Below are 21,653 nucleotides of genomic sequence, written 5' to 3'. Positions count from 1 at the left end.
TGTTTGACTATGTAACAGTAGTTGAACGTTCAAATGGTGCCACTGTCCTTAGTTTAGGATGGTGATTTTAGCCCTAGGCTTATTATTTGGTATTATGGGATTCCTAGACATTCCCACTAGCTGATACTTGAACGAACCAATGACTTCATGTTAATAAAGAACAGGAGAGATATATAAGAATCCATAAAAATATAGTTAAAGTCTAATCAGATTTCTTTGAATATATTCCGAATTCTATCCTTATTTTTTTTAAAAAATTTCTTTCTACCTTATCTTGATTCTCTTTTGATACATTTCCCTAGCAAAAAATTCTCAAATTCTATGAAAAGTGGTTAGCAAAGGAAAGTTTGACCATGTCCTAAATTCTGCAACTAATTAATGACTCAGAAATGTCATTGATGATTCTAAACACAGAGAGGACATGATTCTTAAAATAAAATGATATGATTTTTTTTGTCTTTCAATATATAATATAGGGATCGCATAGATTTTTTTTTTTCATTTCAGAGTGGTTTAATTAGCAACCCACATAACTGCAAATGGAGTCTCCACTAAAATGGCCTGCTCATGCAACAGTACATGTTGTCGAAAAATCCATGTTAGATGCTGTAAAGTTGCCTACCTGATAAAAATCGCCATACCACGTAAGTCTACTCTTCTTTATCTTACTTATTCAAAATTAATATTCTATCCTCCAATAGTATAAATAGACATGCAATTCTTCTTGTGTTGTCATCCTGATTTTTTGGTAGCCATTCCTAGTTTAGTTCTTCATTTCCAATATGGAATTGGCGTCTAATATCACTGTCTTGCTCACTTTGATTATTTTTGCTGTAATCTCTTTTGATTCTGTTGAGTATGAGGCGCTTGTCATTGGATACCGACAGGCGATTCAGTTCACCAGACAATGAGCATCTTGTAACTAATTTGCCTGGCCAACCACATGTGGACTTCAGGCACTATGCTGGTTATGTTACAGTGAATGAAAAGAATGGAAGGGCACTCTTTTATTGGTTCTACGAGGCCACCACTCACCCTGATGGAAAACCTCTAGTGCTGTGGCTTAATGGAGGTAACTTGCATTTTTTATTTTTCCATTTTTAGGCAGAAATGAAATTTTGCATAAACCTGATCATGAATGATTACGGTTGCTGGTGGAGGAAAAGATAAAGAAAATAAAGAAAAGAAATTTTTTTCTCTAGCTATTGTTGTATCCCCATATTGGCCTTTCAGCTAGCAGGAAATGAGGGATGCTGGCCAGAAAAAAAATTTGAATTGAGTCTAAAGGAAGGGCTTCAAGACTTACTACTATCTTTAAATTTAAGGGTTTTTTTTTTTCTTAATGATTTCATGTTGCCCGGTCCTTAGACAGATCCCCACGCCATATAAACAAACTTGAGCTGATAAACAATTGCATAAAGTACTTCGAAGATAGAAAATGATATTACCCATTCTTAATTTCCCAGTGGGGTATCTTTTTCCCCTCTTTTTCAAATCTTTTTGACAAAGTTATTTTCAATCACTCTTCGTTTGGCTTTTATTCTATGATCTCAAATTAGGAGACAAGATGCTTTATCTTTCAGGTCCCAGGTGCTCTTCTGTGGGATATGGAGCAACACAAGAGATTGGCCCTTTCTTAGTGGCCAATGATGGACATGGTATTAAATATAATCCCTACTCATGGAATAGAGGTATATATGAGGGGCCACAGTTTAGAGCAAACTATCCAATATTTAAATAACAGAATATGACATATGCTATTATGTTCGCACTTACATTATGCTCCATAATGATAATGACATTTATTTCTAAATTCTTGAAATTATCCAGAGGCCAACATGTTATTCCTGGAGTCTCCAGTTGGAGTTGGTTTTTCATACTCAAATACAACTAGTGATTACGATATTCTGGGAGATGATTTTACAGGTGAGCTACCTGCTAACTGTTAATTATCTGTACATACTAATAGCTTTCATCTTGTCTGAGCCAGACAAATTACTACTTTCTGTTCATTTCAATATTCACACATGTTTTTTGCACATTTGTGGTTTGCTGGAGTGAGGGTTGTACCGTATATGCATATATGAGTGCTTTGGACCATCTCAGAATCAGCAGAAAATCCTGATTCTAATTACCTTCTTACTTTCTGTTAGCAAATGATGCTTATGCTTTCTTACATAATTGGCTTCTCAAGTTTCCATCATACAGAACAAGGGCATTTTATATTGCGGGGGAGAGTTATGCAGGTATTTCATCATTGCAACATTTTGCTTCACTCATCTTGTTTAAAATCTCATATTATGGTTATGGTAACATTTTTTAACATGCATTAACAGGAAAATATGTTCCAGAGCTTGCTGAGTTGATACATGACAGGAATGCAGATCCGTTCCTTCACATTGATCTCAGGGGTATTCTGGTGTGGCCCTTGATGTAGAGTTGGCAAACTTTTGTGCATGATTATAGGGGATCCTATTTCTCAACAAAAATTTTACTAAGAACCTATTTTTGCTCCATTACAGATGGGTAATCCTGAAACAAGTGATGCTGAGGACTGGACAGGAATGGTGGATTATGCTTGGAGCCACGCTGTTATATCAGATGAAACCCACAAGATTATTAGAAATAGCTGTAACTTTAACAGTAATGATACTTGGAGCAATGATGATTGTAATCAAGCTGTCGACGAATTGTTCAGACAGTACAAGGAGATAGATATTTTGAGCCTCTACACCTCTATTTGTATTGGCGATGCAGCAATTTGAGATGACAAATCCGTGCAGGTCTGGTTTATGCGTGCATCTACAATGGTGGGTGATAATTTGAGGAACCCCTCTCTTCCTTTTCACTTTTTTTAAGAATAAAATTCCTTAGTGTAATGAATCACTACTGTGAACAGTGGCAGAGTGATTACAGAAAGTGAACATATACATATAGAAATGAATGAAACTTATTACAAAATGAGAAAGTGATTGATGGAATACAGAAAGTGAATAAAATATTGAGTCACTATACATAGCAAATAAAATGACCGTTGATTATTTAATTCTGAGGTCTTGCACATGCTTTTAACATGTTGGAGAAAGATTTTTTTTCAGATGCCAAGGATTATGGGTGGTTATGATCCATGCCTGGATGAATATGCAAGAGCTTTCTACAATAGACCTGATGTTCAAAAGGCCCTCCATATCAGTGATGGTCACCAGCTCAAGAACTGGAACATCTGCAAGTAATTTAAATCTCTCTCTCAATCCTTGCCTCTTTGTAATTGTTGTAACACTATGCAGTGTACCGGAATATATTGACTTAAAACTTATGTTGAAATTTGCACTTTACAGAATAATCTAAACAATTTGATATACTTTCTTGGATTCAGTCGTAAGATATTCAACGAATGGTCGGATTCAAAGCCATCAGTTCTTCCCATATATAAGAAGCAGATTGCCGCTGGACTTAGAATATGGGTCTACAGGTCTGTGTTCCATGCCTTGCATAACTTTTTTTCACCTACTGTCAGGGTATCATGGGGCCAGCTTATACGCATGGTTGCAAAATGCAGTCGCAGTCGTGTGTAACGGAAACAGACCTATAACGGCCAAAGTAATAGTAACAGCTTAGTGCTATACAAATTTTTTTGAAAAATTTGTAAAGCTCTTAAAATGACTATATATTGATATATACAAGTAAAACTAAAATACACAACTATATAGTAAGTATAAATACATCAAATAAAGACATTAAACTTATCATTTTTAGACATAATTAGTTTTGAACTATTTATAGGCTAAAATAATTATGTAGCTAGTACAGAATTAGAATTTAGAATTTTCATTTTATGTTATCTTGTAATTAATAATGTAAACCCTAAAATTAAGTCTAAAAATAGTTCAAAATAATGAAAAAAGAAAACACATAACTTATAGATCGGACAAACTAACCCTTCAAACTACTAACTTAAAAACAAATCTAACATCAATATTAATTTTTTTCAACAAATATGCAAAACAACAAAGAAAACAAAAAAAAAAGCACATAATGAAAATAAATTATATAAAACAGTAAATAACTCACCTCTTTTAGTCTTTTTTCAAGAATTAACTTTGGAGAATAGAGTAATCTACTAATCTTGCCAATATTCTTAGAAAACAGTGAAAGGATAGATGTTGTATGAAGAAAAGATGAAACTTTGAGTGAAAATTTGAGAAAAATTAAAGCCAAACAGTAGCTACTAAAGTGCTTCATACAGAGACAAGAAAAAAGCATCAAAATACTGTACACATATGAAAGAGAGGCAGAAACATCTTCAAAGTAACGGCTGTTATTTGAAACCACCATGCTTAAGCATATGAGACTAAACTAAACCAAATTCCTTGACGATCTTAATAGTGCTCTCTTATATCAGCTTAATGTATTCAAGATTTTTAAATAATTCTGGAGCTCCCATCAGAGTCGAGCTTTGGTCGATAAAGAAAGAGGCTCCCGTTCTAACCAATTGGGACTAACATAGTTGGGTCTGCCTTGCATAATTAGCTTATAGACATTCTGACGAAACCCGTTTTTCCTGTTGACCTTATAGAAGCTGTAATGAATTATCTTATCCTATACTAGTCTCATGATATTATTTTTTTGGTGGCTCAGCGGAGATACAGATGGGAGAGTTCCTGTACTGTCCACAAGATACAGTTTAGGCTCTCTGGTACCACCAGAAGCAGGTAATTATGAACTGAACTAAACCTAGTTGATCAATTATTTAAACTTTGTCAAAACATTATCCTTAAGGTAGTTTGTGGTTTGCATGTAGCTATCACTAACTAAGATGTGTTACTCTTTTTAATCAGGTAAGCGGCTGGTTTCAAGAATATAAGGGGCTTATGTTTGCAACATTTAGAGGAGCTGGGCATGCTGTGCCTATCTTCAAACCAAGTGAGTCACTGGCATTCTTTTCTGCCTTTCTTCAAGGGGAATCTCCACCGTCTTCCAGATAAATCATCCATACTAAGTAATGGCTTGGCTGTCTTGGTGGCTAGAGATTTTTCGCTCTTATTGCATTAGGTTGTAGTAAGTAGCAGAAAATAGTGAAATTGTGCTATTAAAAAATAAGTTGAGTTGTGCTGCTAGTGTTGTTTCTAGACTACTAGATCTTGTTTTTGTGAACAGAACAAACTCCTCATCCCAAAAAAAACAAAAAAACCCTATTTTCAAATTACAGTGTCAATATATATAAACACACGAATGAAAATTGTTTGTTCAGCGTCATCCATGTCAGGATTGAATTTTCTATTTCTAATACAGTCCATCTCAAACGGTTCCTTAAGAATTTTATATTTACAGGACAGAATAAGATCCTGTTACACCAGCAAAACAAATGGCAATTTTCCCAATTAGATTAGAAATTCAATGTAAATTCTAATAGGCTAAGCCCACTAATCTGGAGAAAACTCAGCTCAAACCACAGAGATAAAAAAATGAGCTATTCCCAACTAGTGTTGCACATGGACTTGGGCTATTTTAAATTACACATCTTTTCCTTTTCCTTCCAATGGGGTGCTGTCTTGCTATGCCAAAACTAGGGTGTTATGCAAGTACTATTGTTATTCATTAAAATTAATATCATCATTTAAATACAAAGCATAGTTATATACAGTCATGCTCACAGGCATGGCTGAGCAAACATATCTACACAATACACTACACCAACCACTAAACCTATCCTGAATTTTCACCAACTTGCAGACTATCTCTATTACAAGAAGCTAGTCATATTTCCAAAAGAAAAAAAATGACCCAACTTATTTTGTATACCGAGTCCTGTGAACTTACGTAAAACATAATTTGAAGTTTAATGGCATAGGCATATTCATGGATCGATACTTCGAAAGAGGCCAAGCTATACGTTTTGCAGAAATGCTAGTTCTGTTATGCTTGAAACGATGATCAAAGTGATAGTTGACAATTGTTTGATATCTCTTTCCTGATCCAGAATGCAGAGGAGCTGGAGGCAACAAGGGCCTAATTGTTGTCTCAGGAAGTTTTAAGGGCTTTGGTTCTATCACTTCCAGAGGGAGATATATTGCCTTTTGAATGTCTTGAAGCATTTCTGTGCTGGAATCATATCTATTGCTAGAATCAAAGAACATTTGAAATACTTTCAAACATGACAAGTGGAGATGCCTGCATTGTTTTGGTAAATCATTAAAGCCATCCATTAGAGCATGCTGTATCAACTCTCTTTTCTTTTCGTCGAGCATCTTGTTAGTAATTGCTATTGAATCTTCAAGTTCTATTCCAGGATTGTTTTCCAAATTGAGCAAAACAAAGTTTGTTTTTCCTTCTTTTTCTTCCTTCTGTGATTAATTGAATAAGAAAATTATCTTCCAAAATAATATCATAAATACACTCGAATCAATGATTAGAACATATATATATATATATATATATATATATATGTATATATATATATATATATCTACCTCATAACTCTGTATATCATTCAACAAACGAGGGATGATCATAATCAGTCTGGTAATGGCTTCATGGGGTGGCTTGAGTAGGTACTTTGGTAAACTTTTGTTCAACAAACATGAAGCTGGAAGAACAAGGGTGTGCGTAGCAATAGATGTCATGCCCGTTTCAAGGTAATCCTCTGCTGATGGTATGAATCCACTTCTGCTCCACTTAGCTTCCGTAAACCATGCATTGAACGTTTCATACCACTTCAAATATAACAAATAAATTTGTTAAGGTTAACGGACAGAGCAGGCAAGATTGCAAACCATGTAAAAATCTGTGAAAGCTTAAGCTTACTATATATCGAAGACCGGCTGTTATATCATCACTTCCTTCTTCTTGGAGGTATTTTTCAGCCATTTCTCTCACAAGATCATCAAGGACATCGAAGATAAACCTACTATGGCCTTTCAAGCCTTTAGCATCCCATCTGTCAAATTCATCAAGAAGGAAAAAGAGAGAGAGAGAGAGAGAGAGAGAGAGAGAGAGAGAGAACGTAATCAAATTAACTATTGTTTCATATTTGTGTTACTGATCTGTATAATGAGCTCAGTGGGATACTGGTATACCTTCTAATTGCATCTGTGAGGTTTTCCAACTCATCCAAAGAACCTTCCGTGTCGTAAAAATCATCAGCAACTGTGATAATTATTCCACTCTTTGCAATTATCATTCGTATATCAGAATCCAGAGGCAGTGAAGTACTAGCAGCAACAGCAAAGTAACAATATTCAGTTTTCTCCCGAGCAAATCCCATATCAGTAAGACCCCAGCTTTTAGACCACCTGTCACATTAAACCAAGATGCGATTGATTACTAGTTAATATTTCTTCAAAAATTTTATATTTACACTAATGAGCTGTAATTAAGGGAGCTTTAATTAAGGGGTTCTTGAATTATTTCTAAGATTTTCGAGTTGGAACAAACTAAAAAACATATATACATTTACCTTTTCAGCTCCTCCAATTCTTTCCTGTAAATTGACTGTCGAAACTCGTAGTTTCTTGTGGCAAGTTGCATTAGCTTGTCATTATGAAAGCTTGAAAACCTGATGTCAAAATCACTTTTGTTACTGATGTGAAGTTTGCATTAGTATCCCATATATATATATATATATATATATATTGATTGCTCCAATTTTCTTTTAATCCATTTGATCTTGTTATGATCATGAGTATGGAATTTTATATAGGAGTTCTTTTACCTAACGAACGAGGCTTTTCCCATCCATAGAGCAGTGATATTCTTTTCTTCAATCCACATCCTGTGTTCTAGGTGTTCTAGTCGAGCCAGCCATGGAAACCTTAACTCATGCTTGATCTGTGTGATATTTTGCACAGTTGCAGCATAGAAAATTAAACTTGTGAAAAATAAAAACTAGCAAGTTATTCATGTTTTTAAATTGTCTCTGCCCGAGAGGACTTTTTCCTTTCTGATTGAATATTTACAGTAATTTCTTGAAAATGATTTCTATTCTGTGAGATAGTGAAATACCATTTTATGAAAATTTGGGAATGGAAAATCCTTTTGGTCTCTGGTTTGCATTGGTATGCTTTTCTCGAGTAAATTCCTTGAAAAAGATTTAGCCTCCTCAACTTCATATTCCCCAGGAAACATAAGATCGGTGGCCCTGTGAACGTTAAGCATTACACTTGAGAAGAATTCCTGATAGTTTTGGATATGATCTTGAATTCCTTCATCTAAAAACCAACAAAACATCCCTGAAAATACCCCAAAAAAAAAAAGAGTTCGTTAATTAATAAAATTTATGACACATATGAAAAGAAATTAACAAACAGTTCTTGCAGTTAGGTCCAGAATTCATACATGGTGATACATTATATCCATGCATCCGAAGGAGCCGAAATGCCAAAGAATCTTTGTATAGCTTTGATGCAAGAACAACTGAATTGTCTGATTCTGCATTGGATTCTTGGTTCATGTAATTCCTATAAAATTAGAAATAAAATGTTAGTGGTCAAGTAATAAAGGCATATGTTAAGGATGATAAACATGTTTCAGCACAAGAAGGTAACGTCGACTTATCCTTCTACCTGAATTTAATTAATAAGGGTTGCTTAAGATTTGAAATGTAAATATCTTGGGATTACTATTACAGGATTATTTATAAATCTTGAATGCAATGTGAGGGAGTGCATTCTTAAAATTGTTGATTCCTAAATTGGCTTGAGAATGCATTTCAAATGTAAATATTAAAAAAAAAAAAAAAAAACCACTCAATCTAAACTTCAAAAATGGAAGTGTAATAGTATTAAATACATGGATCCTTCCTATTTGTGTCTTGAGTTCATAACCAGATCTAAGCAAGAATTTCCCTAAAAAGAAATATCTAAGCAAGAATTTCCCTAAATACATCGATCTTTTACCGGTAGAAAGGAGTTGCTGTGTGAGTGTTAAAGAATGCAGTAGTAAGCTGAGTGTGTAGGGGAGAATTCCGAAAATAAAAAGAAAAAAGTAAAGGAGAAAATTTTCTATTTGTATTTATTCTCTAGAAATGAAATTTATGTTTTTGTGTTGTTCTCTTTGACTTTCACTTTTATTTTGTTATGTTGATATTTAAAGTACTTTATTATTGTGTTCTTTTATTAGAAAAATCCAACCTCCCTACTATTCTGTCGGCAGAATTTTACTGCAAAATTGTTTTGCTCATTTTATGTTAAGTTTTTGTTTGACCTTCTATTTTTGGGTGCATTTTGTCCAAAAAGTTTATTCATTTGACTTTAATTAGTCTCGTGCTCGAGAGTTTAAAATTCTGGAGAATACTCCATAAAAGCACTGAACAAAAGCTCTCATTGGTCTTAATTGGTTTTACTAATTACCAGTAAACATGTTGCAATACTTCTCCAATCTCTTGCTTGAAATATTGAGCCAAACCCAGCCTTTGTAAATGGTTGACCAAGCAAAGCTTTATTAGCTCTTCATCCATGGGATATGTTGGTGGAACTGCCTCAAAAGAAAGATAATTTCCATTTATTAGTGTGATAGATAAAAAAGAGAAATGGAGATATATAATCATAAAAATTTAAAAAGGAGAATAGGCTTGAGATGAAACAGATAAAATAATAAATGAAGGAAAAAATTTCTAACCTCCACAAGGACATTTTTGAACGAGAGATTGAAGGTAACTTAAACAGTCTTTGTTTCCAGTAGCCATGAAGGCACGTGCAGTAGCAGAAGGGGACTCGAATAGCGAACCATCATTACACAAGTGCTTAACAACATCTTCTTGATCAATATTGTGCAGAGGCAAGGCTTCGAGATAAGCTAATAATGGAGGGTGAGTGCACTTGTCTACGAGTTTCTCCCTGTGACAAGAAAATTAAACGTAACGTTGTTTTCAACAAACGTCATCGTATCATCACATCTCTCCATCACCATGACAGCTGAAACAGGGGAGGAGAGATGGGGACGAGTCACAAGGGCTCCACAAACCATTTTAGCTTTTTTTTTTTTTGCTCGCTTTATTTATTATCATATAAGATGATAATATGTTGCGATATAGCTGTAGCAGCTGAAACAGGGGGGGAGAGATGGGGACAAGTCACAAGGGCTCCACAAACCATCTTAGCTCTTTTTTTTTTATTTGCTAGCTTTATTTATTATTATATAAGATGATAATATGTTGCGATATAGCTGTAGCTTCCAATAAAACACCAAATTAAAGTCCAACATCAAAAAAGAATTTGAAATCTACCTATCAAGAATTTCCTGCCTTCTATAGAATATATCCATCACTGCTCGCTGTAATCTGTCGGGGAAGATAATCTCCAGGCCATTTGCATGCGCAAGCTCAATCATTGCTGGGAAAATTATGGCAAACCACCGCGGACACGACTGATATATTTCTCTCGTAACAAGCTTCTCTGCATCAGCCCCAATGAATGCCATACCTGAAATATCCAACTAATAATTATCAATTGCAGAATGGATTATTGGAAAGAGAACAAATTTTTGTGGTTCCATCAAATATTTGTTAAATAGGACAATTTTGAGGCCATTATTTTCTTTTTTGAAAGAAAATGCTATCCCCATATATGTCATTATTACTTTATCCACAAGCGAGTGCCTTTTCTATATTATGGATAAATTTCACCATCTTAAAAATTACTTTAATACCACAAAAATATTCATAAATTTTTAGAAAAATTATTTATTTAGTCTTTTTGTATTTTAATAAAATTAATTATTTATTTCATATATTTTAAAAAATATACTATTATTTTATTTTCGTTAAACTATTTAGGTCATTTATTAAATTTTCTATTAGTTAAAAGATTTAATATCAATCAAACTACTATTTAATCCATCTATTTTAATAAAACTAATTAATTAGTCCTTATATTTTAAAAAACACATTTGTTAATCCTTATAAATAATTTGATTTTATTAACTCTTTAGTCTCTCTTATTATTTTTTTGTACCTAAATTACCTTAAACCTCTCATTCTTATTTTTCTCTTCCCATCTTAATTTCTTTCTCTCTGCACCCATATCTTTCTCCTCTAGGGTTGAGCAGAATTCGGTTCAAACTGAAAAATCGAATCGAACTGAGTCAATTTGGTTCAATTGGTTCGGTTTTAAAATTTAATCTGTTTGGTTCGGTTTTACATTATAAAAATTTCGGTTATTTTGGTTCCGTTTAGTTTTGAAGAGAAAAAAAATTGATTAAATCGAATCGAATCAAATAGTAATTTATATATTCAAATCGAACCAAATCGAACCGAATCCATTTTTGAATTGATTTATTTTTATGGGAAATTTATGAATTATATTTAATTATGTATATATTAATTATTTAATTTTATTAATTAATGGTTATTAGGTTCAAACCAAAGTCAAAATTAGACCAAATAACTTGAAAATCAAGTCTAAATTAAAAAATTAATCAAAAATAAAAACCAATTGATTTAAACCGAACCGAACCGAAATAGAACAGTTTGGTTCGATTTGATTTTTCACCCATTTCGGTTCAGTTTAGTTTCTAAAATTTAAAATTCGGTTTTTATAATTTAATTCGGTTCGGTTCAAACCGAATGCTCACCCCTATTCTCCTCCTCATTCTATCTCTATTTTTTATCTTTTGATAGAAGTTGTTACAAGCTGTATGTGTAAAAAGGTTAATTAATTTTTCTAGATCTCTAAGTAATCAAGGCAATAATCTAGAGAAATTATTTTCCAATAAAGAAAATTAAAAAAATGGTGCCCAAAGAATTGAATGAAAATACTTGAATATTTTTTTTTAAATATAAATTCAAATTTAGTATCTCCACAACAAAATTTTCATTTTCATGTGGGAATATATATTTTTTAAAATCTTAAGTTTTCAAAATATAAGAAATAAGTAAGAAATTTCATTAAAAGAAAGACTAAATAACAGTATTTTTCAAAATGTAGAGATCAACTAATTAATTTCACTAAAATATATGGACTAAATAGTAGTTCAATAAGCATTGACTAATAGAAATTTGACGGATGGACTAAATAGTTTAGCAGAAATAAAATACATAAATAAAATAATTAATTTTATTAAAATATAAAGATTAAATAATAATTTTTTCTATATTTTATAATTTTGAAAACAACTTCAATAAAACTAAAATAAAAGTTATTTATAGTATTATTACTTCTTTACATATATTAATATTTGTAGACTTTATAATTCTAAATATTTAGAACTCTAATAGCACCTAAGTAAAAGGTCACTTGTTATTATAAAGGTGCACACATAGAAGTTTAGAAAAGAGACATAATTTTTAATAAAATCATAATAATTTTATAAAGGCATATTAATCCTTATAAGCCTACACACACTTATAAGTTAATTATAAAAAATAATATAACCAATGAGCTACCTCTCTCAATCAATAGTTCCCCAGCATTCCATCTTTTGAGCGCAACCATGCAAGCAATGGTTGCCGGAAGGCACTCAATAGTGGGCATGCCAAGGGCGTCACACTCTCCCCAAAATCCATCTTCTTTCTGGTTGTTGAGCACCCAATCCAAGCAAATCTTGAACATGGGTTGCGAAGGGTTGCGATTATCTGCAGGAACCATGGCTAGCCATGCAGTGTCATAAGCGGAGGTGGCGATGAGGGAACAGGGATTTTCCAGGGCCAAGAACATCTCTTCCATAAACTTTTGAACTGAAGCTTTAATGGAGGACTGCGAAAATTCCATATTATGTAAGGAATGATTTGAGTATAAAATGGCTTGAGTTAAATGAATGGAATTAAGTGTCTATAAATAGAAGGAGATCTCGAATGGTTTTCAAAACCGCTACGTCAACTCGAAACATATATGCTGACGTGAGTCACGTGACTCCTGATTGTGATTTTAGATTCTTTGACTTGACGATCCTGGAGAGTATTGGATTCACGACAGGAAAATTTTTACCAAACTGTGCAAAACATTTCATCAATAAAAACATTCATATATATTTTTTATGTCACATCCATGGAAATAGGGGTGTGCTAACTGTTAGTTCGGTTCCAAACCGAACTGAACTGATAAAACAGTTGAGTAAGATTTCATATTTTAAACTAATGAAATTGAATTTTGTAAAATTTCATATTTTCAATATTAAATTTTAATAACAAAAATATAAAAAAAGAAACTTAGAAATCAGAACTCAAAAATTTTATGGTTTCCTTGATATATATATATTAATAATTTTGATTTGGTTTGATTTTTTTATTTTTCATGAAAATAATCGAATCGAACTAATTAATGAAAATTATCAAAATTTATAAGTCAAACCAAATCGATTGAATTTTAAAACCAAATGGATTGAATCGAATTGACTAAGTTAGTTTAATTTTTTAGTTCAAACCGAAATTTGCTGACCCCTGTATAAAAAAATTATATAATATAATAAATAAGTTATTCTACATCTGTATTTAATATAAAATCTAAATAGTGTTTAGAGACACAGACGTATGTTAAAAAAGAGGCAGTTATAAATTTGTTGAGTATAATTATTTACTTATTAAGATCTACATATTTGTATTACCATACAAAATTTTTTTTATCTAAACTTAATCTATCATAAATCTAAAACACGAGATATCTAGTGGGACCTACCTATTAACTATATGAATCCCATATACTTATACTTTGACTTTATAATAAATTGAATCTAAATAAAAAATTTTTGTCCCTGTGTGAGATATTCTATATAAAATAATACTTTATTATATAATTTCTTGAAATTTATCATTATTTTAATTAAGATGGTGATTATTGATTGGTCCTGCCCTCAATTTCTTTTTTTTAAAAGATTAGATACATAATCATTAGCATTATTTTAGAATTAGGGGCATGTAAATGGCCCCTGGCCCCTCAATTTTTTTTTTAAAATGTAAACTTAAAACTATAATATTACTAATAAAAATAAAATAATAATAAATTTCAAAATTCAAATATTATTATGTTAAAAAATTATTATTGAAGTGAATAAAATAATAATAATAATAATAATTAAATATTAAAAAATGTGAATATTTATTTAGAATACACCAAAAATTAAAAAAAAGCTCAAAAATAAAGATATAAAAAAATAAAAAAAGGACAATGAGAAATAATGAGAAAAAAAATAACTTTGTATGTCTTATTTTATATTCTGACATCTTTGTATTAAGTTTTTTTTCAAAATTTTTAGTACTAGGTTGAATAAATAGACCGAGTCTGCTGGCCTAAATGTGATATGTATTTTTTTTTTAATTTTTTTGATTAACTAAAATTAATAAAATATATAGCTTACAAAAAAAATGAGACTTGATAAAAATGCAATTTATAAATTTTTATTAATTACAATAAATTTTATAATTATTTGAATTTTGTCTTCTCTTCATATTTAATCTTGTATCTATCCCTAATAACAAGTTAACATTTCTTTTTTAATTTTTTATAAAGAAGAGTTATATATATATATATATATATATATATTGAATTTATATCATTGCTTTAGAATCTCACCTGCACAGTTAGACTTTTAGGTTGAGTTATTTATTGATGTGATATAAAAGTTTGAGTTATTTATTAACTTCTTAAATTAAAAAGTTGAGAAATTAAATCATATCTATTTTCATTTATTAATCACTTGTTCATCACCATGCGCATAGGGTTACTTATTGAATAACAACACCTCCTCTGATTAATTTGCTAGTCTGCTACCCCAAATTAATATGCATGGACTTCCCCAACGACTCGAACATCAACCATCGTACGTTTACTCAGACAAAAAAAAAAAAAAAAAAACCATCGTACGTTTATTGTTTATAAATATGATATATTTAAGTTTATTATAAATAAATTTAAATTATAAATGAATCAGTTCTTTTCTGATATGTTTAAAATAATATTTAATATATTTATTTTAATTCATTTAAATCTGCTGTGGCTTTTTTTTTTTATTATATTAAAACTATGTGATTTCATTTATAGGCACAAGTATTAATAGTTAAACCAAATCCTAATGATCCCATCTCATTTCATGTGGATGATGTTAGCCTATTTGAATAATTTTTAAATATTTAGATAATATTTATATATTTTAATGATATTACTTAATATGTATTTTAGCATGTTAAACAATTAAACATGTCGCATAGTTTAAATGGTATCATGTTAAGTGAAAATTATAATAATTTATTTTTTAAAACAGATTAAATATGTAATTTCATGTTATAATATATTAATAACTCATTTACTTAAATGGATTGCATAAATTGTATAGTATAACGTAAATATTTACTTAAAATTAAATATCTTGATATAAGTAATTAAACAGACCGTGTTCGCATAAGTTATTTTTTTGTTATAGGTTGAGGTTTACACAATAAAGAACACATTCAATGGATCATCAATAAAAGAACTTGTTTTTCCAATATTCCACTCTTTTCAAGACCTGCAAACGTTTTTTTTTTTTTTTTAATCATGAGAAAACGTGTTATATAATTAATTTGGTTCAATCAACGCTATAAATCAAGTTAATTATTAAATGACATGTTCAAGATTTTATATGAAAGAATTAACTTCTCTTTTGTATAACATAATTTGTTGGTCTTTAAATAGATGTGTGTTTTGGGTTATATGAAATTAAAGATTTTCTCAAAATAATCATAATTGTCACTGACATGAATGCATGTATCCATTTCAATTTCGCAAAAAAAAAAAAAAAAAAAAACTATTTGTACGAAATTCATTGCTTGTGTATCATCATCACTAATATTATGTGGGAGAGACTCTTTATCACAGATGATTCCAAATATATAATTAGCAGGTGACCCCAGTTCACGTGAGAGTTAGGGTCACTGGACGAATTTTCTTCAATCAGAAAACACGCCAGTACGAATTTTCTTGTTTGGCTGCTAAGAGTTGGTATACGATGAGCTTGTGGTGCTGGTTAAACTCATTAAAATCTCCTATTTTTTAAGCCAATACAAAACTTCTATATGCAGACTGCCACACAAGTCTTTGTCCCTCAGTTCGGCGTTTTGTCTTTGAGTCATTGTATATATATGACATTATTATTATTATTATTATTTATCGAAACGTATATAATTTTGACTAAAAAAATTGATTAAAAGTTAATTTTGATACGCTTTAATTTAAAAAAAATAAAACAAATTTTTTAGAAAATTAAACAATTTTTTAAAATCATATATAATTTCAAAATCTAAAATGATATTTTTTTATTATTTTTTTAAAAAAGATTATTGTGTCGATTCATAATTAGAGTTTAATTTTCCAGAAAACACTTTACTTAGGGTCTGCTTGGTTTAACTGTTGAATACAGCGGATAACTTTTAGCTGATAGCTGATGATAGCTAATTTATGTAAAGTGTTTGATAAAATTATATTTAATTATTGCTATTTATATGTGAAATGACTAATAATAATTTATATTGTATAATTTATTTTATTATTGAAATAAATATAAAATTATAAATTTATTATATCATATTATTCATTTTATTATTAAATTAAATATATAGTTATTAAATTAATATATTATATTATTTATTATATTATTAAAATAAATATATAATTATTAATCTATTATATTATATTATTTATTTTATTATGAAATAAGAAAATGATTAAATTTTTTTAAAAAATAATTAAATAACTTTAAAAATATAGATAAAATAATAAAGTAATTATTATTGTTGATTAAAAAAAACTTTAAATTATTTTTAATTTTAAGTTTTTAGATATAAATAAATATTTTATATTTTATGTTATTAATAAAAAAATATTTTAATAAAGTTGAAATGTATTAATTAAAATATTAAAATATTAACTTATTTAATCATGTTTTTTATAATATAATTTTATAGGTGTAATAATTTAATTTAGGTAAATACTAAATTGCAGCAATCCTTTCCTTCTTATTTTATAAAGTCAAGCAATTGGATGCACAACAACTAGTAACCATAAACGGCATTAATAGGCAGAGGCACAGTACAAATATTTTGGAGATTTTTCTTTTGAATTATTGTGTTGAAGTTGTGCAGCTAGCTGTAGAAATGGGCACCCCTTAATTGAGAGTGTGCAACTAAGGACATTAAGGGCCATCGCTCTCTGTTGTTGATTGCTAAAATAATAGAAAGTGCAAAATACCAAAAAGTATCAACCTTTTATACATATAATTTAGGTGCATGTTTCATTCAACCACTGCTCCATTCTTTCTAATTTTTATTATGATGTTACTTGCTAACTAACTCCGCCTAAGTAGTTTGCGCTTAGCCGGTCTCAAACCCGAATAAAGGAGGAGGGTTGCGGTAGGTGACAATCAGCGTAAAAATTTCATCACACTTTATGATATGGATTCAAATGATATAAATGTTGGGGCGTCATCTACTAACGACGCGCTACATCAGAGCCTGGGTGTAGTGAGAAATATGCAAGGGTGTAGGGCGTTCACAGAAAGCGACGCCCTATGCTCGCGCCCGGGTGTGGTGTTAAGTGAGCAAGGGTTCCCACATCATGGACGGGTGTGGGTAAAGAAGTTAGTCAATAGGACAGATAGTGGAATAGAACACAAGATAGACATAGAAAACAATAGAAGATATCATAGAAAGAGACCAATTAGGAAGGAGCAGGATAGGAGGAGGATCAGAGTTGACACTTGGAATGTTGGATCACCTACAGGAAAATTAATGGAGCTTGTGGATACTTTGGAAAGGAGAAGGATGAATATTGCTTGCATTCAGGAGACAAAATGGGTAGGAGAGAAAAGTAAAGAGTGGGTAATTCAGGGTACAAACTGTGGTTTACCGGAAAGGAGAGAAACAAGAACGGAGTGGACATAATCATAGACAAGACATTGAAAGACGCAGTAATAGCTGTGAAAAGAGTAAGAGACAGAATTATACTAGTAAAGCTAGTACTAGAAGGAGAAATAATAAATATAGTTGGTGCTTATGCCTCACAAATAGGACTAGACAGTGAGAGTAAACAAAGATTTTGGAAAGATATGGATGATTTAATGCAAAGCATACCGAATGAAGAGAATGTTTTCATTGGTGGAGATTTGAATGGACATGTTGGAAGTGATAGACAAGGTTATGAAAATGTTCATGGAGGTTTTAGTTTCGGCAGTCGAAATGAGAAGGGAAAAAACATCTTGGATTTTGCTATGGCATACGACCTAATACTAGCAAATACCTACTTTATAAAAAGAGAATCACATTTAGTGACTTTCAAAAGTGGGCAACATAGAAGCCAAATCGACTTCCTCTTAACCAGAAAGACAAATAGAGCTCTATGCAAGGATTGCAAGGTCATTCCAGGAGAGGCTTTAACAAGTCAACATCGATTGGTGGTCTTGGATGTCAAATTTAGGAACAATTCAAGTAAGGTCAGAAGAAATAGTGTAGCTCGAACAAAGTGGTGGAAGTTCAAAGGAGTAAAGCAAGTGAAGTTCAAAAATGAGCTTTTCGAGTCTGAAGTATGGAAGCTGGATATGGAGGCCAATGATATGTGGATACAAATGGCATCAAAGATTAGAGAAGTAGCTAGAAAAGTACTTGGAGAGTCTAAAGGACATGGACCACCCTCAAAAGAGAGATGGTGGTGGAACGAGGAAGTACAAAAGGCAGTGAAGAGAAAAAGAGAATGGTATAAGAAATTACCTAAATGTGATAATAATGAGGCATATGAGCAATACAAGATAGCAAAGAAAGAGGCAAAAAAGGCAGTTAGTCAAGCAAGAGCACAGGCCTTTGAAAAGTTATATGAGAAACTTGAAACTAAAGAAGGACAGAAAGATATTTATAGATTAGCAAGGAGGAGAGAAAGGAAATGACAAGATCTCAATCAAGTTAGGTGCATTAAGGATAAAGAAGGAAAAGTGTTGGTAAAAGATGAGGACATTGAAGAAAGATGGAGAAATTATTTTAATGATCTCTTTAATAATAGTCAAAATGGTAATAGCGTGAATATAGATTATAGAATAATAGAAAAGAATGTGAATTATACTAGAAGGATTAGATCTTTAGAAGTAAAGGAAGCACTTAAGAGAATGAAAGTGGGTAAAGCCTGTGGACCCGATGAAACACCAATTGAAGTGTGAAAGTGTTTGGGAGATATGGGAGTGGCGTGGTTAACTAAATTATTTAATAAGATTCTAAACTCAAAGAAAAATGCCTGATGAATGGAGGAGGAGTATTTTAGTACCTATAATTAAAAATAAGGGAGATATATAGAATTGCTCAAACTATAGGGGAATTAAACTCATGAGCCATACTATGAAGTTTTGGGAGAGAGTTGTAGAGCATCGACTACGTCATGATACTTCTATCTCTCTCAATCAATTTGGTTTCATGCCCGGTCGTTCAACTATGGAAGTGATCTTTCTCATTAGAAGCTTGATGGAGAAATATAGAGATGGGAAGAAAGATCTACACATGGTTTTTATTGATTTGGAGAAGGCTTATGATAGTGTTCCAAGAGATGTCTTATGAAAAGTGTTAGAACAAAAGAGGGTATCTATTAGGTACATACAAGTGTTGAAAGATATGTATGAAGAAGCAACTACTATTGTGCGTACAGTGGGAGGAGACACAAGAGATTTTTTGATCTCAATTGGATTACACTAAGGATCAGTCATAAGCCCTTACCTTTTTACATTAGTTTTAGATGAATTGACGAAATATATACAAGAGAGTATTTCTTGGTGCATGATATTTGCGGATGATATTGTTCTGATAGATGAGACACGAGAAGGAGTCAATAGAAAGCTAGAGCTTTGGAGAAGTACTCTAGAGTCAAAGAGTTTTAAGTTAAGTAGAACGAAGACAGAATACATGCATTGCAAGTTCAGTGAAGGCCAAACTGGTGATAGGGAAGGAGTTAGTTTGAATGGAGTGGTACTGTCCCAAAGTAATCACTTTAAATATCTAGGCTCAGTCCTTCAAGTAGATGGGGGATGTGAGGAGGATGTTAGTCATAGGATTAAAGCCGGATGGTTGAAGTGGAGACGTGCCACGTGAGTTTTATGTGATCGTAAGATTCCCAATAAGTTGAAAGAAAAATTTTACCGTACAGCCATACGACCGGCTATGTTATATAGTAGTGAGTGTTGGGCACTAAAAGAGTCATATGCGTTTAAGATAAGAGTTGCAGATATGAGAATGTTAAGGTGGATGAGTGGTCATATTAGACTAGATAAAGTCTATAATGAGAGTATTAGAGAAAAGGTAAGAGTAATGCCAATTGAAGATAAGTTGAGAGAAGGGAGATTGAGATGGTTTGATCATGTGAAGCATAGACATACGGAGGCTCCAGTTAGACAAGTAGAGTACATTAGGTTAGAGGATAGAAAGAAAAAAAGGGGTAAACCTAAATTGACTTGGAGGAGAGTAGTACAACATGACCTAGAAGTATTACACATTTCTGAGGATTTAACCCAAAATCGTTTAGAGTGGAGAAAGCGAATCCATATAGCCGACCCCAAATTTTTTAGGATAAAGGTTTTGTTAAATTGAGTTGAGTTAAGTTGATGTTACTTGCTAACTCAATAGTAGGGTACATGTCCTGTGGTAGGCAGGACCCAAATCATCTATTTATTATCCACAACATATCCCACTCTTGTTTTCCTTTTTTTTTTTTTTTCCCTTTTACGATCCCCTAGTTTTATGAAGAGGATTAATTTAAGTCATTAATCAATAATCATGTGCAAGTTTAGGTGATGGCATTACAATTGACATGTGGAAATTAATTGTTTTAATGGGGCAAATGGGTTGAATAATTGAGCAAGGTAAACAAGCCATGTTGATGTTTTTCATAGGAAAAATGTGGAGATTGATATTATTTCCCATATTTGCATGAGCATTTAACCAAAATTGAGATGATGTGATCTTCAATTAGGTTTGAAAAGAATAGATTTAAAAGGCATCTCTTATCCCTTCTTCTATGAATGAATACGCACTACATGTGATGAATTTGGCCAAATTCCAAATAAGGATAGTTTTTTTTTTTCTTTCTTTCTTTCTTCCTAGAAATTAATATTGGTTGGTTGGATTTCTTTCAAATTTAGACTTATGATAGAGTTCACTTTTTTTCTTTTAAAATCACAAGATAAAGGTATATATATATATAACTTTTTTAGTAGGGGAATGGGGAGTGGATGCTCAATCTTATCGACTGCATTAATTTGGTGGTGTTCGGTAAGTTTTTCGTAACTTTCTTATTAATTACTAAAATTTATGTTTATCAAAAAGATTATGGCCATATTTGGTATGGTGTAATCAAAGTTGTACTGTGATTACATTATATATTAAATTATGTTGTTTGATAATAAAAAAAAAAATTTGATGTAATAGAATAATAATTATATAATTTAGTCAATTATATTTATAGTAACGCAATCATTACATTAAAAAATGAATGTAATTATAATTATTTATTTTAATTTTTTATTTATTATCAATACTACCACCACTATATCACTACATGGCTAGTTTGATAAAATATTTTATATTTTATGTTATTAATAAAAAAATATTTTAATAAAGTTGAAATGTATTAATTAAAATATTAAAATTATAAATAAAAAAAGTATTAATCAAATTAATTTTTCAATTAAATAAAAAACGGTAATATAATCAAAATAAAAAATAA

At 31.2% G+C, this 21,653-nt stretch overlaps 1 protein-coding gene and 1 pseudogene across 1 annotated transcript; one reads left to right on the top strand and one right to left on the bottom strand.

Annotated features, from left to right (window-relative positions):
* The first annotated feature begins 762 nt into the window (after positions 1-762).
* Positions 763-5,232, top strand: LOC110643011 (serine carboxypeptidase-like 31; annotated as a pseudogene).
* A 342-nt stretch (positions 5,233-5,574) lies between these two features.
* Positions 5,575-12,749, bottom strand: LOC110643009 ((E,E)-geranyllinalool synthase). Its single transcript, XM_021795229.2, has 12 exons — positions 12,380-12,749; positions 10,223-10,418; positions 9,616-9,833; positions 9,348-9,471; positions 8,335-8,456; positions 8,002-8,228; positions 7,712-7,827; positions 7,457-7,555; positions 7,077-7,292; positions 6,805-6,937; positions 6,471-6,713; positions 5,575-6,344 (listed from the first exon to the last, which is right to left on the bottom strand). Exons 1-12 carry the CDS (start codon positions 12,702-12,704, stop codon positions 5,817-5,819), a joined length of 2,547 nt encoding a protein of 848 aa, XP_021650921.2. The 5' UTR covers positions 12,705-12,749; the 3' UTR covers positions 5,575-5,816.
* Between the last annotated feature and the right edge of the window lie 8,904 nt (positions 12,750-21,653).

This window comes from Hevea brasiliensis, chromosome 18 (assembly GCF_030052815.1).
Source record: "Hevea brasiliensis isolate MT/VB/25A 57/8 chromosome 18, ASM3005281v1, whole genome shotgun sequence".
Taxonomy (NCBI): domain Eukaryota; kingdom Viridiplantae; phylum Streptophyta; class Magnoliopsida; order Malpighiales; family Euphorbiaceae; genus Hevea; species Hevea brasiliensis.
This window is presented reverse-complemented; position numbering and strand designations above follow the sequence as displayed.